This window comes from Hipposideros armiger, unplaced genomic scaffold, assembly GCF_001890085.2.
Source record: "Hipposideros armiger isolate ML-2016 unplaced genomic scaffold, ASM189008v1 scaffold_117, whole genome shotgun sequence".
Taxonomy (NCBI): Eukaryota; Metazoa; Chordata; class Mammalia; order Chiroptera; family Hipposideridae; genus Hipposideros; species Hipposideros armiger.
In genome coordinates, this window is record NW_017731467.1 from 351,805 (window position 1) to 369,373 (window position 17,569).

At 38.9% G+C, this 17,569-nt stretch overlaps 1 protein-coding gene and 1 long non-coding RNA gene across 2 annotated transcripts in view; one reads left to right on the plus strand and one right to left on the minus strand.

Moving 5' to 3' along the window:
* PRLR (prolactin receptor) overlaps nt 1-17,231 on the plus strand; it is a 22,441-nt gene extending 5,210 nt beyond the window's left edge. Inside the window, exons 3-7 of the mRNA XM_019647884.1 lie at nt 2,507-2,676; nt 4,056-4,197; nt 6,353-6,452; nt 6,963-7,032; nt 8,806-17,231. Of these exons, the coding sequence (XP_019503429.1) occupies nt 2,507-2,676; nt 4,056-4,197; nt 6,353-6,452; nt 6,963-7,032; nt 8,806-9,828 (1,505 nt within the window). The 3' untranslated portion in view covers nt 9,829-17,231. The remainder of the gene's footprint in view (nt 1-2,506; nt 2,677-4,055; nt 4,198-6,352; nt 6,453-6,962; nt 7,033-8,805) is intronic.
* LOC109385511 (uncharacterized) lies at nt 641-14,403 on the minus strand. The gene is made up of 3 exons (XR_002124637.1): nt 14,314-14,403; nt 9,247-9,301; nt 641-735 (listed from the first exon to the last, which is right to left on the minus strand). It is a non-coding gene; the product is annotated as an uncharacterized LOC109385511 (long non-coding RNA).
* Nucleotides 17,232-17,569: the final 338 nt, after the last annotated feature.

The following is a 17,569-nucleotide window of genomic DNA, read 5'->3' on the forward strand; positions in this document are numbered from 1 at the left end:
TCTAGGGAGCCACTAATTAGATTCACGTTCACCTAGTTTTCCTGATTTACCTAATACTGCCCAACAAGGAAAATTAGGCTAAGGCTCTCAAATAGTCACTTGCACATCATCTCATTGTCATATTTTCAGTGGCTGACCCCTAAAACTCTTTCAACACTGCTAGTTCACATTTGAATATTCCACACACACACACCCAGCAAATCATTGCAATGAGTGTAGGGGTGAAAGCTGAATTCGATCTTAATTTAAGAAAATCAAAAAGGTAACCCCACTGACAAATAGGAATAAAATAAATTCCAGTCATATGAATTTACTTGCGATATGGAGTCTTTATGATGCTAAATGCCAAATAATTTCTTCTTCATGGGCTCTTTCTTGAAATGTCTTGCCTTCAAACATTAAAATATTTAGTAGTAGAGAGCAAAACAGTGAAAGCAAGCAAAGTTCTAAAGTGAGCAACTGCTATGATGAATTTATCCACCAAAAAAAAAGGGGATCACTAAAGTAGAGTAGTGTGGTTAAAAAGTGAAATCAAGGATGCATCAAACTCACATTGAACTGGAAACCAAATTCTCTGGTGAAAGAATGTGTTGTATTACATTTTTCAAAATTATAAAATTAGTGCTCACATAACGCTGACACATACAGCATTAGTGGCAGGCCATGGAAGTGCATTTAAAATCAGCGCTAACTGCAGTCCATTTTCCATCAGTTTGACTCTCATCCAGTGATAACCTAGTGCAGAAAGACAACATCGGCAAATCACGTCTCAGAAACAGGCTTGTTTGTTGCTGTTGTCATTGACTAATGTCTACGCTAAAGACATGTGAAAGCAATGATTCTCAAAGGGGCTATTTTGCCTCCCACAGGATATTTGGCAATGACAGGAGACAGTTTTGATTATCGCAGCCCAGGGAGCGCAGACGGGGGTATTACTGGCATCTAATGGGGAGAGGCCAGAGATGCTGCTCAGCATCCCACAACGCTCAGGACACCCCCCCCCCACCACCACCACCACCACCACAAAGAATTACCTGGGCCAAAATACAAATAATGCTGAGGTTAAGAAACTGCTTGAAAGTATCCCTCGTCAACATTTTACATGCACTTTTGTACAATATTTTTTCGATCAGAGGCATTTCTCAGTATTGTGTTTAACTTACAACTTATATTAAATAACTGATGTTTGTTTAATACGTACATATAAAATAGTCTTTCTTGGGTACTTACTTAGGAACATATAAGCATTAGGATTAGTGGCAAATTTCCTGAAGTTCATTGTGTAGGTAATTGTAGGTTATCATGCCAAGTACACTGTAGCTACACTCTCCCTATGCCACCTGGTGTGGAGACTGATTTGAGGAGGTAATAAATGTAGAGAGAAAATGTTACTGACCACCAAGCCTGAGACTAGGGTTAGACAAGCCAGCGCCCTAGGCACCGCACACTGAAGGAGGCGTCCCCAGGCCTGCACTTGAAGGAACCGAAGAGTAAGTGCCTCCTTCCTCTTTTTTTTTATTGTGGTAAAAGACACATAACATAAAATTCACCACTTTCAAGTACGGAATTCAGTGGTATTAGTTCATTCACAATGTTATGCAATCATCACCATTATCTAGTTCCAAAACACTGTCATCATTCTAAAAGGACATTCCATACCCATTAAGTAGTTACTCCAGATTTCTTTCCTTACCCCAGCCCCAGAGCATCCACTAATCTGATTTCTTTCTTTATAGGTTTGCCTATTCTGGACATTTCATAGATATGAAATTATATAGTGTGTGGCCTTTTGTGTCTGGCTTCTTTCACTTAGCATAATGTTCTTAAGATTCATCCATGTCGTAGCATGTATCAGTATGTACTTCCTGTTTGTGGCTGACTAGCATCCCATTATATGGATATTGTTTATCCAGTCATCAATTGATAGACATTTGTATTGTTTACATATATTGGCTACTGTGAATATTTTGGCTACTGTGAATAGCACTACTATGAACATTCATGTACGAGTTGTATGAACACCTGCTTTCATTTCTTTTGCGTATGTTGGCTAGGACTTGAAATTGATGGGTGACATGACAATTTTGTGTTTAACTTTTGAGTAACTTCCAGACTATTTCCCATAGCATCTGCACCATTTTACATTCTTACCAGCAATGTATGAAGGTCTCCATTTCTCTGAAATTCTCCCTTGTTATTTTTTTATTTTTGGAATTGCAAACACCCTAATGGGTGTGAAATGATATCTCATTGTAAGCTTGATTTGCATTTCCCGAATGACTAATGACATTGAGGATCTTTCATGTGCTTATTGGCCACTAGTGCCTCCTTAAATTTTGCACCCTACACAATCTCCCCTGCTCCATCCTTATTCCGACCCTGCTGACCAACACCTGATACAAAATACAAGGTGTCTCATAAACATGGTGGAGTGAAACGGTAAGTCACATTGTTCTGTGTTCAAATACCACTTTTACTAAACATGGATTTTCTTTCCTATCCACAGTTGAACCAAACCCTCCTGTGAACCTGACTTTGGAATTAAAACAGCCAGAAGACCAAAAACTCTTTCTGTGGATAAAATGGTTTCCACCTACCCTGGTTGACTTAAGTACCGGTTGGCTCATACTCCAGTACGAAATTCAGTTAAAACCTGAGAAAGCAGTTGAGTGGGAGGTGAGTTAACCAGAAGCTTTTGGAAGAAACCATGTCCTTTGGAAAAGAGGAAGCCCTTGGAACTGAGAACATGTCACTTTTCCTAATTATTAGGCAGTCATGTTGCCCTTGCTGATGCTGATCTGACCCACCCAGATATGGAAAGGCCTTCTCCCCTCCATTAGGATTTATAGGGGTTCACATCTCTCCCAGGGCTGGCTCCTTCCTTGCACTGAACAGCCCCTCCCATCAGGTTTCTAACCCACCTCCCTCAGTATATCGTAGGTCCAGACATCTTGGCTGTACTTAAATGGCACTACGTGGGAGGGAAAAAAATCTCAGTGTAACCCGTCCACCGTCAATGGCATTTTTATTCACTTTAAATACTTCAAAGTAAAGAATAATATGGTAAATTATAGGCATTATGATAGGCCACTCTTAAATATTTTCATATATGTCTCTTTTAAAAAGGAAACATTTCCCAACATAACCAAAATAATAGGATCATATATAGAAAATTAATTAAAATTATTTAATATCATGTAAATGATATTATTTTTTGCTTCAAAAAATTGCTTCAAAAAATATCTTTAACAGCTAGTTTTTCTAAAACAGAATCCACTCCAAGACCACACATTGTGGCTACTTGTTATATTCCCTTAGTCTCAACGTGATCAGAAGACTGGGACACTTGTCCCATAGAATGTCCTACCTTTTGCATTTGTCTGATTAGTTCTTTGTGAGATCTTTTAGCTAATTTCTCTGCCCCCATATTTCCTGTAATCAGACATTAGATCTAAAGACTTGATTAGATTCAGGTTGAGCAATTCGGGGCAAGAATACTTTAAAGGTGATATTATGCACTTCATATTGCATCATAACAGGAGACATAAACCATCTGGCTGACCTCCATAAAGGATGCTAAAATTGACCCCTGGATTAGGGAGATCACAGTCTGGTCCCTTGATTGTAAAGTCACGTTTAATTTGTGCACCCTTGTGTCAACATACATGAGTGTCAGTTCTCGTCCACCTAGTAGCTTTATAGCAATGAGTAATCCTTGAATCAATTATTTCATTAGGGTTTACAAAATAATAATTTCCCAGTGTTATTAACTGGTTATCTTCCATAAAGTAGAATTTAGAAGGCAGGGATTAGGGGGAAAAACATTTGTTTTTCTGAAATAGAGTTCCAAATGGAGAGATAGGAAAACTGTTCATTTTTGTGTGAACAATGTTTAAGAGTAGAAAGGGCTGGACTAAGAGGGGTAATGGTGAGAGCAGGTATCTACTAAGTCTGATTGTCTGGCCTCACTCCTCCAATAGTTTATTATCTAGGGGAAAAGTCTCTTTTTTCAGAACACAAATCAGAGTGACTTCCGTTTTCCTTGTTCCTCCTAGACTCATTTCGCTGGGCAGCAAACTCAGTTTAAGATTCTCAGCTTATATCCAGGCCAGAAATACGTTGTCCAGGTTCGCTGCAAGCCAGACCATGGATTCTGGAGTAAGTGGGGTCCAGAGAGCTCCATCCAGATACCTAATGGTGAGTGAGTGGCTTGGCTACCTTTTGCTTATGTTCTTAAATATTTTTAAACAGAATGAATTTAGTAAATTTGCATGTTTTCACTACTAATAGAAAAACTATTTGAACCTCAGTCAGGAGAATGAGTACAGGTGGGTTTATCATCTCTCTATCCAACACTAAGACATTTGGAAGTGTAGCAGTGCTTCCTGGGTCACTGTTAATGAGGACCAGTTTCTAAGATTAAGCTGCAGACATGGGCTTGGTGTGTCTCAGAGGGCTTGATGGTCATTTTTCCCTTCCCATCTGCCCCATCCCTATCATTTAACCGAAGTCATCATCTATTGATAGTTCTGCCAGAATTTGTAAGGTGATATCCTATCTCAAAGGCTCTGATGTCGATTACATGTGAAAGCACAGTATGTAAGAGGAACTCAAGCCTAACTGTCATTAAATGATGGTTTGTAAGATATGGGAACAACCAAAATGCCCATCAAAAGATGACTGGATTAAGAAATTGTGGTACATTTATACAATAGAGTATCACTCTGACATAAAAAAAGAATGAAATCTTACCATTTGCAACAACATGGATGAACCTAGAAAATATTATGCTAGGTGAAATAAGTCACACTAAGAAAGACAAATACCATCTTATGTCACTTATATGTGGAATCTAAAGAACAGAATAAATGAAAAAAATGAAACAAAATAGACTCACAGATACAGAGAACAAACAGATGGTTGCTAGATAGGAGCGGGTTGAATGAGTGAGAAAGATGAAGGGATTAGGATGTATAAATTGGTAGTTACAAAATAGTCATAGGGATGTGAAGTACAGTATGGGGAATATAGTCAATATTGTAAAAATTATGAATAGTGTCAAATGGGTACTAGACTTATTGGGGGGATCACTTTATAAATTATGTAAATGCCTGACCACTACACTGTACACCTGAAACTAATATAAAATAATATGGAATGTCAGCTATAATTTAAATAGATAGATAGATGATAGATAGATAGATATAGATGATGATAGATATAGCTATAGATATATAGTCATAGGATGTAAAGTACAGCATAGAGAATATAGTCAATGAAGGGCCGGCCGAGTGGCTCAGTTGGTTAAGAGCTCACTCAAGAGTGTGAGCTCTGAGCATCAGCGGTTTGATGCCCGGGCCCGAGCTGAGCTGCCAACAGGTGGCAGAATGGCTCAACTAAAAGAAAAAAAGAAAAAAGAGAGAGAGAGAATATAGTCAATGGTATTATAATAGCTATGTATGGTATCAGATGGGTAGTAGATTTGTTGGGGTTATCACTTTGTGAGGTGTGTAACTAGCTAATCAATATGTTGTTTTTGTACACCTGAAACTAATAAAAAATGGTGGCTTGTATTCTATAAGAGAATGATTCATCTTGTATTTCTAAAGTACTTTATAGTTTACAAGGTCCTTACCTTGTTTGGTCCTCCCAGCCCTCAGGTATTCAGAGAAAATATAATTGCCACTAGGGATTAAAAGTGAGGAAACTGAAGTTCAGTGAAGTTAGAAGTCTTGCCCAGAACCACATGACAAAGCCTAGCACTGCGACAACCTGCCTGGCCCAAATATCAAGGCTTGCACTGGCTTGGCCTACTGGAAAGGGCACTGAACTGTGGGTCATAACTTAACATGCATCTTGTCCAGCCCTGGCCCTTCCTAAATAAAAGCACAAAATCTTGAGGCAGAACACCCAGATTCGAATGCAAGACTGCAACTTTATAGTTACATGCCAGTGGGTATTTAAGTCTCATCTTTACAAATAAAGCAATGTAGGTAAAGACCTTAACACCGCTGATGGTCTTTAGTAAGAACTTAATAAATGCTCGCTTTTATTATTATTACTGCAACGGACCATGTGACCTTGAATATCCTCTAAGTATCAAATAAAATAAGATGTAAAAGGATTTTGAAAAGTGTAGAGTACCATAAAATATATGTGACATATTAAAATTTAAGAATACTGGAAAAATGAAACCCATCATTAATGCTAGTTTAGACGGCTGTTCAAATCAAAAGAAGTGTAGGTGGGGGAGAAATTTATGTTCAAAAGTTCTAATCATTAGTTTTTGTTTGTTGGTTTGTATGTAATAATGCTGTATGTGATCAAAGCTTTCTGGCTGTTTGCTTTCTAGATTTCACCATGAAAGATACTACTGTGTGGATCTTTGTAGCCGCTCTTTCTGCTGTCATCTGTTTGATTGCGGTCTGGGCAGTGGCTTTGAAAGGCTATAGGTACTTCATTGTCTATCAACCTTCCTCCCAATCATGGTTGTCAGGGATGATGGTAAAAAAAAAAATAGGCAACACAGAGATGATGGAAACCTACAGATAAGCACCTCATTTAGCCATTAGAGCAGTGCATACACCCATAAAAAAATCTTTTAACAGTGCTAGCAAAAGTTGCAAAATGGACTCATTTGAAGCTGGTGCTGTTTCTATCAAACTGAGGCTGACAGTTGGGAAATAGTAAAAATCTGTCAAGAGCAGCTAAAATCAAGAGAAGTAAAGAGTTCAAATAATTCACTAGTTTCCAAATCAGCCTCCTCAGTTAGCCAGAGCCAATTTTGACGTTAGCCTCTATAACTATTAGTTGTCATCACCATTGCTTGTCAGTTCCGCATATCCCCAGAACCCCTACCTACTGGAGCCCATGTAGCAGCTATTGAGAGAAAACACTAATCTTTCAGAAATCACCAAATGAGATGATGAGTCATTTATCCTATCTCACAATTTACTTTATAGCATGGTGACCTGCATCCTTCCACCTGTCCCTGGGCCAAAAATAAAAGGATTTGATGCTCATCTGCTGGAGGTAAGCGCCAGAGGTGGGAAAGGTATTATGATTCACTGCTTTGTCATCCTTACCTTTACATGGGCACACACAGTCCCCATCAATTCAACCTGGCCGCCAGTCATCTTTACCCAGCTATCCCTCCTCTCTAAGCATGTGTGTTTACAGAAAGATGCGTATTTATTATCAGACGCTAAACGTCAGAGGGGAAAGAAAGAAAGCCAAGGAAGCATGAAAACACATCGTAAAGCTAGATTTCCCAAGTCTGTTCATATGCACATACATAAACATTTTGTACAAATAATCAACTTAGAAAGAGGATAAATACTTTAATACAAAAGAGGGACCTACCACGACCCCCTCAATCACACTTTGGTAAAAGCTCTAGCTCTCGCTTGAATGCTCTTCACATAAGGCCTGAGTAACAGAATATCCTTTGACAAATTTGGCTCTTTTTGAGCCCCCAGCTGAGGCTGGATCAGTGCAGTGGGGCAGGTGTTTGCCAGGGCCCATTTGGGCTGATTCAAGTGGGAATTAAATGTAAGTGTTTTGAATGAAAAGAGAGGTTAGAACATTTTCAATTTCTTTGCAGGTTGAAATATATAGTTTCAATTTGACCTTAAGCTTAATACTGATATATATGAAAGCAATTACCTGCTCATGATATCACTTTACCCAGCCTCTGCGAGGCTAACAGCACAAGATCGTAAAGAGTGGCTCCCAGAGAATTTGACTTGACTGAGTTCACTTTGCAAATATCAGAGCAGGGACTAGCACCCCGGAATCTGAGCTCCTAGTTCAGCGTTCTTACCCCACTGTTCAGTCTCTAGCACTGACCTTTATAGGACCAGCATGAACTCTCAGCTAACTAAATTAACTACTATCTATTCAACATTGTGGCCACAGAGACTTAGTGATAAACTCTTTTGTGTGTCAAAAAAAAATGTTTTTGTTTCTCAATAACATTACCTCTAATCCTCAAAAGAACCCTCTTCTATGACACTGCTATTCTCATTTTACAAATGGGGAACCTGAGGATCATTGAGTAGCTTATCCCAAGTCGGTACCCTTTAATAAGTGATAAAGCCAAGGTTTAGGCACCAGTACCTGACCTAAGTCAGAGGGTCAGGACGCAGAGTGGAAAGCAAGAGGAGAAGGCAGGAGGAAGAAGGAGAGAGAAGAAGAGTCAGGATGAGAAGGAGGAGGGAGAGGAATAGCAGGAGAGCGAGAGAATATGTGTTAGCAGGAAGAGAAGGGGAGAACGGAGAAGAGGGAAAGGAGAGGTAAAAGCAGGATAGGAAGAGAAAGGAGCGGAAGGAAGGGAGAGGTAGGAAGAGCAGTTGTTCAGAGGAGAAGGAAGAAATGAGCCGCTACTTACTACTTCCAGACTCTAAAAAGTAGGAGGCCAGCAACCCGACCTCAGAGCCAGTGAATCCCGAGGTGGTGAAGGCATGTATGAGCACTGTGATTTTAGATCTCTCACAGACTTTTCTTATTGCATGATTTTATGTTTATTACCTGTGCACATACTACTTGCCCATTAAATGGGTCATATTATTGCTTAGAGAGAGACTAAGTTAAAATACGAATTGACGTAAAGAAATATGTTAGATAAGTAGCAGTCCGGGAGATGATTATAAATGGCCCGGTACACAAATGTCTAAATGGGGAAATTCTGCTAGGCTGTTACCACACCCCACCCGCTCACAGTCATGAACACAGGCCGGGGTGTGATGCTTATTGGGAATGTTATGAAGCTAACAGCCATCTCTCCTTGTGCCTATGTTTTAATAGAAGGGCAAGTCTGAAGAGCTACTGAGTGCCCTGGGATGCCAAGACTTCCCCCCTTCTTCTGACTGTGAGGACCTGCTAGTGGAGTTTTTAGAGGTGATCGACAGTGAGGACCAGCAACTGATGCCAGCCCATTCAAAAAAATACCCGGGTCAAGGTGTGAGGCCCACACACCTGGATCTCGACAGTGACTCTGGCCAGGGCAGCTGTGACAGCCCATCCCTGTTGTCTGAAAAGTGCGAGGAACCCTGGGCAAATCCCTTCCCATTCCACACTTCTGAGGGCATTGAGAAGCCAGAGAGTCCTGAAACAAATGGTACCCACCCCTGGGAGCCCCAGAGCACAAGCTTGGAAGGCAAAATCCCATATTTCCATGCCAATGGATCCAAATCAGCATGGCTTTTACCACAGCCCCCGACCCTGCACAACCCCAGATCTTCTTACCACAACATTGGTGATGTGCGTAAGCTCTCCATGGGCATAGCAGGTGCATCGGTCACTTTGGTGGACAAAACAGACAAACAGGCTTTAAAATCCTCGCAAACCACTGAGACGGGAGGGGAGGAAAAGGCAGGCGAGCAGAGGGAGGCGGAACGCTCCCATTCCCAGGCTGACCCGGACACCGCGTGGCTGCTGCCCCAGGAGGAAACCCCCTTTGTCTCTGCTAAACTCCTGGATTATGTGGAGATTCACAAGATCGACAAAGATGGTGCACTATCATTGCTTCCCAAACAGAAAGAGAGCAGCAACCAGCCAGAGAAGGCCAGCACTGCGGAAACCAGTAAGGAGTACGCAAAAGTGTCCAGGGTGGTGGATAACCGCATGCTGGTGCTCGTGCAGGATCATTGCGCTCACAACCTGGCTGTGTTTGAAGAACCCGCCACAGAGGCTGCATCATCCGTTCAACAGAGTCAAGCTGAGAAAGACGTGGCCTCTTTCGCTGCGACGCCAAGCAATTGCAAACACCAGCTGGGTGGGCTGGACTACCTGGATCCTGCGTGTTTTAAGCACTCCTTTCAGGGATAGCTTGATTCATGGAATGATTGATTAAAATGTGATTTTTTTTTCAGGTAACACTAAAGCGTACATGAAATGCACGCTACTAGAGAATGTTCAAAAATGGGGTTAGAATGACACTACTAAAATGCACGCTTCACTCCTGTTCATGCTCCATTTTCGACCAGTTGCCTCTTTCTCCAACAGCTGATTCCAGAACAAATCATTCTGTTTCCTGTGATTTGTAGATTCATTCTTTTGCTGTTAGTTATAAAATGATGTGTTCCATGAAATAAAAGCACATTGCTTGGTACTCCTGAAGGATGGTCCCAATAGGTATAGCCTCCGGAAAAGGCTTTCATGGTTTGGTATGTGACAGAAGGAAAGGAAATGGTTAAAATAGTTTACCACAGGGAAGTGATGGAGATAAGAAAAGTGCCATGGAAGCCCCTTTTGAAAACCAACTGCTTAACCTTTGCACTCCTCTTTCATTTTATTAGGATTAACCAAATACAGTTTTTAAAAGAATGCATTCCAGAACACCTGACAAATTGTTTACTTCAGTTCCTATTACCTTAGTTGTACATTGCTGATATGCAAGTAAAAATCATGCCTCCATTTTTTTCTTAAAATAGTTTGGATTTGTTAAGCATAGATTTAACAGGTCTCCTCAGAGGACACCCCCCAAAAAAACAACAACAACCAAAAAAGACTATTTCATTCTAAAGCCTCTAGAGAATATAGTTTTGGAAAGTGGAATTTTCTTACACAAGAGGCAAATGAGTTTCATGTGGTAAATCCTTCTAAAATGTTTTCCTGCTTCACTTAAGCATGATAGATAATTTATTTTACACCCTGGACTTCTCGTAATGGAAAAAAAAAATCCCAAAAGACTAACTAGTTTAAAAATCATCACAGCAGGATGTTAATGGAGATACTGCCTTACTGTACATACAAATTCTACTTTAATACAAACCCATATGTTTAACAATGTATTTTGAAAACTATTTTTCTATCACTTAGATAAAATAAGAGGCTATTTTCTACGTTCCCAGTACAGCTGTTTACGTATTCAGTGGGTATAGTATTTTCTGCTATGAGGCTATACTGAGTATTTACAGTACATAGTAGTGTATGCAATCCCTGTTTGTGGAGTAAAATGCCATACCAGCCCAAACCCCACTGGGGAATATGAAGTGGATGACAATATTCAATTTCCAACACAGTGTGGTATAGTTTATCTGATTCTTTTAACTCCAGGATACATTAAACAACGACCACCAACCTAGAGTTTTAGGGCTCTTCGCAAACCAGAAATCACATCTCCTGCAATTTAGAGCTACTTTGGGGCTTCTCTGCTCTTCATGAGTGAATATTCATGAAGCCACTATGAAGGAAAAGAGTAGTGACATCTAACATACTGTTTTAACAGGATGATTTTTGTTTTGCTTTGTTTTTCTGAGCAATCTTGGGCAGCAAAGACATTTTAAGCAAAGCCAGGAGTTAGTATCTCTCTGGAGTATAATAGATCCATTTGCAAAACCTTGGCAGAGGACACACTTGGGTCAGAAGTGTCCAAATAAAAGTTCTAAGAAACCTAGCATCTGCAGAGTGGTGGGAACAGCTACAAAGAGCAGGCTACGGTGGTAAGAATCTCCAAGTCATTTCCAAGGGCAGGCTGCCAGGAGTGGTCAACAGTCTGGATCTCCATTTTAAAGAGAGCATCCATGACCCGTGGAACTGCCTCCCTCTATTTTTCATTTCACCTAATGGCAAATCCATCCACCATCCACCATGTCCACGCAGTAGGTGGACAGAGAGAATTGGAGCTCACCTCTGTGAGTTAAATATTCCACCCTGATAAGCTCATGTTGACAGGAATTAGGCTCAGAGGTCTTTGAAAGTGAGCACATTGCCAGAGCTTCCAGGATTGCAAAAGTAAAAGATCTGAGGCTCTAGTCTCCCAATATATAAACATCTTAAGAGTCAGGGAAATATTTTGGAAAGTTGTCCAAGTTCATTCAATTCCCTAGACCCTTGTTACTCAAAATCTTGTCCGAGGACCAGTTATAATGGCGCCACTTGGGCACTGCTTGGAAATGCAGAATCTCACCCCCCATGCCCCAGACCTACAGAATCAGAATCTTCATTTTACTAATATCCACAGATGATGCATGTGCACAATGAAGTTTGAGAAGCACTGCCCTAGACGGTCACTTCCACTAAAGGATAGTTTAGTGCATGGAAACTCCTCTCATGGAAAGTACAGGTCAAATCTGTTTGACTTGCACTAAACAACAATGTATAGAAGGAGAAGGCATGATTTTTTTTTTTATCTATTAGTGGTGTAAGATTCACATAATAGTAGAGAATGACTGCAAAAGTACACACAACTTCCAAGAAGTTGGGCGACATAATCCACTTTGAATGGCACTGACCAAAGACTCTGCCCTCAAAGCCAATATAGACTAACATTTTTCCAAAATAGTCCATTCTTCTCCAAGATGTCTCTCACTCTGATAGTTTGAAAATTTTAAAATAATCTGTTTTGACATATAATTTGGCATATCTGAAAAAAATATCAAGGCTAAAGACTCAACCTGAATTAAATTCCTAAAACACACCAATTAGACACTTCTTAAGTAAAGCCAGGACTATAATTCTATGGTCAATTAAGATTCTATATTTGAATTAAGTTTTTTTTCAGAGTCTAGAATATTTTCTATCAAGGAGACAGCTGATCAAGTGGAAGGATGCAGATAGGGGTCAGGAGCCCCAGGTTCTAGCCCTAACTGTGTCGCCTTAGATCAATCCCCCTTCTCTGGGCCTCAATTTCCTCTAAAGGAAAATTTGAGCCAAATAATCTGTAATGCCCTTTTAAACTCCAACTTTTTGATTCCATGACTCATTGAGTGTTTTCCAGCCAAGATAATTTAACTAACGCCTTATATCTTCATGAAGCTGATAAATAACTGCCCTTCATCATAGAAATACAAGTACTCTTCAGTGCTTACTGCATTTCACTTGGAAATCATCAGTTCCAGGCCCTAACATATTGCACAAGCATTTTATAAATTATGTAGATACAGAATCATAGTCCAAGATTATATGCAAATATGTGTGGAGAAAGAAGAGACATAAGTTTTTTTGGTTTTGTTTTTTTTTAAGACGTATTGAAAGTGGCTCTAATTTTTAGAAAAATAACCTTTTGCTGAATCAAGCTATGCTTATTCCTTCCTGAATCCAACAGCCCTAGAAAATCTCTTTTCTTACATCTGGCTGCTGATTCTAGTATTTTTTTTCTCTCTCTCTCCTGTATTACGAACATTGCACAGTTGATTTAAAGAACCTTACGCTCTGAAATGCAAAAGTCATATTTTTGTAAACAAATACTTAAATATTCAAATTACAAAGCACATAGAAATGAGATAGCCAATGGGTGATTTATAGAAGCTTATGACCTAAACCGCAAAATGTTTTCTGCTCAGTTTTTACAAATGGGTAGTAGGCACCTCAATATGAATAGAAGTTGCTATCAGCTGTGTCACTGACCTTTGACACACTCACTCTTCATTCTTCTAAGTGCCTAACGCTCATCCTGATAGGCAGGTATGTACTAAAAACTTGCTTTCAGCAATTCGGTTCAAAGTGGGTCAATCCCTCAGCATGTGTGCAAGATCAAGGTGTCTGACTCCTAGACCTGTAGTGACCCAACTGAATCAGAGAATCCTATGAGTTCAGGAGCAACCCGAGTCTGTGGGGGAATTGGACTCTTTCTTGAAGGCCACTGCTGCCGGTCACTTGCAGGAAGACTTGGCCCTGCCTTTGCTAACAACTTTCCTATCTTCTCAGAGTAGACAAGAAAGAAACAGATTTGCACACATTTTACAAAGTGCCTTTCTTTACTTTCATATAAAAACAAAGTTTCCTTTTTACAAGAAAAGTGTATTGAGTGGAAAGTAAATTTTACCTTTTTGAGTGTGCATGAATGGAGAAGACAGAAGGGAATGATGAAATGGTCAAAGGTCCAACCAGCAACTGTGCAGCAGATTTTTACATTTATTGTTTAATTGAGTTACCACAGAGCCGATATAAATAGTGCAACTTACTTTGTCTGAAAAGAAATTGACTCTGGCTAGGATTTTGAGCTCAGCCTGCCACCCCAGCTCTCAATTTAAAAACATACTGATGCCCTTTTGAATGGTTTTGAATTGCATGCCTGGGCCTGAAAAGGACAATGCCCACACAATGGAACTTTGGACTCATACAAAAAAAAAAAAGTAAATGACTCTGGATTACCATTCCCAGTGTTGCTAACATAGATTTGCCGTTGATGAAAGTCTTGTGTACATCAGTGAACAAATTTCTTTTTCTGCTTCTCAGCTCAAGCACAATAGTGACATTGCTAGGAGAGTGGGCTGAGCACTCAATTTCCAGGTCAACATCGCATTGCTGCTGCTAAACGGGCTAGGTGACTATGCGAGTCCCTTAAACTCTAGCCCCCTGTTTCCTTACCTGTGAAATAAGTGGGTTGGCCTGAACTCTTTCTAAGACCTCTTACAGCTAGAATCATCTTTGATTTCTCACGAACGAAGTAAAATTCAGGGGTTCTAGTCAAAGGCCCAAGAGCACTCAGGAAAGCGCTGCTGATTTGTCCTTCACCTGAAGGAATGCAGCGTGCGGCTGTGACAGTGCTGGAGAGAAAAGCAGAGATCCTTTTCTCCAAGTCAGATTGATGTAACATCCTTGCTCCTTTTCTTCTTAGCTGTCCATACTCACAAGCTGTTCATCCTCTCACTCCAGGGCCTATATTTTTCCTAAGAGTTAATCATGTGCTATAGCAACCATAGGAAGTGCAAGAAACTAAATTATTCCTAAACAATAATTGTGGCCCTGCAAAAGACTGAGTCAAATGTGAAATCAGCCACACAGATATCAAGGCCCAGGCTGAGGGTCACAAGTTACCTCATTCAGAGATTTACGTTTAGTGATTCTAGTTCAATTCATTAGTTAATGAATTCAAAGGCCATTAATAAACCCAAGCAACACTGATGACTCGGTCTTGCGGGTCTTAAACAGAAACTTAAAAATACAAAATAATTGTTCGAGAGTATATGATCTAACCAGGAGTTCTATTTATAATTAATTACATCCCAGATGTGTTCCATGATTAGCATATATACTATCTATCTGCGAATCAGATAGGAGCTTTCTCTCCAGACTTGCGCTTTTCAGGAAGGTGATTTTTGTTCTGAGGCCTTCATGGTATCTATTTCAATGAAAGGAAAAAGATAGAAAATAGGACATTTCCAGAGGTTTGGGCATCTCAGGATTCCACAAAATGCAGAGAGTAGCCTACTCAACCTAAATTGTATTGGACATGGTGAGTCTATAATTTATTCAGTGATTTGAGTTTACAGTTAAGAGATGTACATAACTCACAACACCATATGCCCACCACTGTTTTGTGCACATCGATTCCTTTGATTTATGCTCTGATTTCAATCAGGAAGAATTGAGGCATGTAAAGTAGAAAAACATCCCATTCATGTGATTGTGGTCAATAAATAGAGAGGCCCTTAGGTAGTCTTAGTATACTCGTTAATTTTTACCTGCTTCTGATTAAAAAGAAAAAAACCCAATTTACTCTCCAAACTGGTTACTGAAGTAGTAATGCCAAAAATAACCTTTAATAATTTGTGGTCAAATTATGCTTCACCTGGATAAACTTCGAAATACAGTCTTTGAGTTTTTCCATGCAAATTTCACAAGTCTTAGGGGAAAATATCTTTCTGTTATGGTATCTGAAATTGAAAAACTACATGGCAGAAATATCTCTGAGAATTCATTTGTTTTATAAAATTTCTAATGAAATGATTTTGAGTTTTTCAAAGTAACTACCTCCCCTCCTTGTCCTAATGTCCTTTCTTCAAAGCTGCTTATTGTTTAGAATGAAAGATGTCACATCTCATGCTTTCATTATTTTTTCAGTGGCATATTTGTTGTATTTGCCAAGTGATATTCCTGACTTTAAAGAAACTGTTATATTATTTCATATTATATTGCTTTATGTGGTTCAAAAACTATTACATATGTCACATTGAAATATATAATCCTCATATTGTGAAACTCATCATGTAAGACAAATGAAATAATTATTCAATGACTTACATCTACCCATATGTAGTTTCAATATGATTGTGTCTGTATCTGTAAAACAAAACTAAAAAAAATATGTAATCATATAAAGAAAATATGTGAATGTACTAATTCTTCTTAATCTTTGTCTGGAAGTATTTAATGTGCCGTTGTACAGCTGATCTGATCGGTGAAGTGTTTAAAGTACAACAAACGCTGTTTAAAAGTCAACCCCTCAGCTTTGCTTCACGTAACCTTTGATACTTCTTGAGTGTTATTTGCATTATGAGGCTTGCTTTTGTGTTTGATCATCTGTTTTTAAAATCGAAGAGTCTCATGTGGAAACCAAAGCAATCTAGAACCAATCTGTTGGGTGGTCTGTGTGTTCTGTAAAGCCATATTGAAGTAAAGACTATGTACTAGCATAAGGTTCCATATTTTCAAAGCTACCACTACCTCCGCTTTTTCTCTTCCCTGGGAAAGGCCAAGCAAAATTCTTGAACAGTAAGTGGGGAATTAGAAGTGATTGTTACATTAAGTTGTTGAATGTTTTTTTTTGTTTTTGGTTTTTTTTTTACATGAGAATATACCTTCTAATTTACCACTTTGCAGGTTTATGCTAGGTTGTCTCAATAACCATTTTTACATTTAATAAAAACAATGAGGCATAAGGATCAGAAAGAGTACATAGTCACCAATGAAAAACCAACAAAACCAGCGTGCAGATTTTTTCCTAACTGTAAAGCCCCTTAAGGCGGATGCCAAAAATCATGATGTTATCTCTCACAATTTGATTTCCTTAAATCCCCCTAGAAATAAATCTTTCCGTATTTGATTTTAGCCATCAAATATATTATGGTATGGGGAAAATTGATCATATATCAGAAATAATTTTGTTTTTATTTTTAAAACTCATTTCTACATGTACTTATTGTAATGCTGATTTTTTTTTCCTTTTTAGCCTTAAGACTATAGCCATCTGATTTGTCTTGCATTTTTAATTCTGTACATTTTTTGGTTATTGCACATTGTGCTTTATGTTTTCCAGGGATTTATTAATTTGTCTCCTTTTATTTTGAAGGGACAATATGGACAGTTAAGTCTTTGTCAATAATATGGGAGATTATGCTAACTGCTGTTCTCACAATGTTTTCATTTTTACTGCACATGAAAAACAATGCTTACCAAACTAAATCTTAGACATCCCAGTATAATATGGTCATTGTATTTCTATTCATGTTGAAAATTCCCAGCTCAGTGCCTGGCTCAATAAATGTTTATTTCCCTTGCCTACCTTCCCTCGATTTTTTTTTAACATAGAACTAAGCAGAATAACATGTGTGTCGTTGAAGCATTTTTTCTGAAGAATTTTTGCTGCAAAAGGATCTATAATCCAGAAATTGCTTATATAAATTGAACCGAAATTATTTTCCTCCTTTAGTTTCACCCTTCCATATGATTGCAAACATAATTTCCGTCCTTTTCCCATCTCTTTCACATGAAAAGCTGCTAAAACAAAAGTAAAGTGAAACCATGGACATGGGGATCAAATCAGAGAAGCTCATTTAAATATTGTGAAATAAAGGAAAGACCAAACCATTATAAAACAATAAAGGGATTATTTTGAATTGTT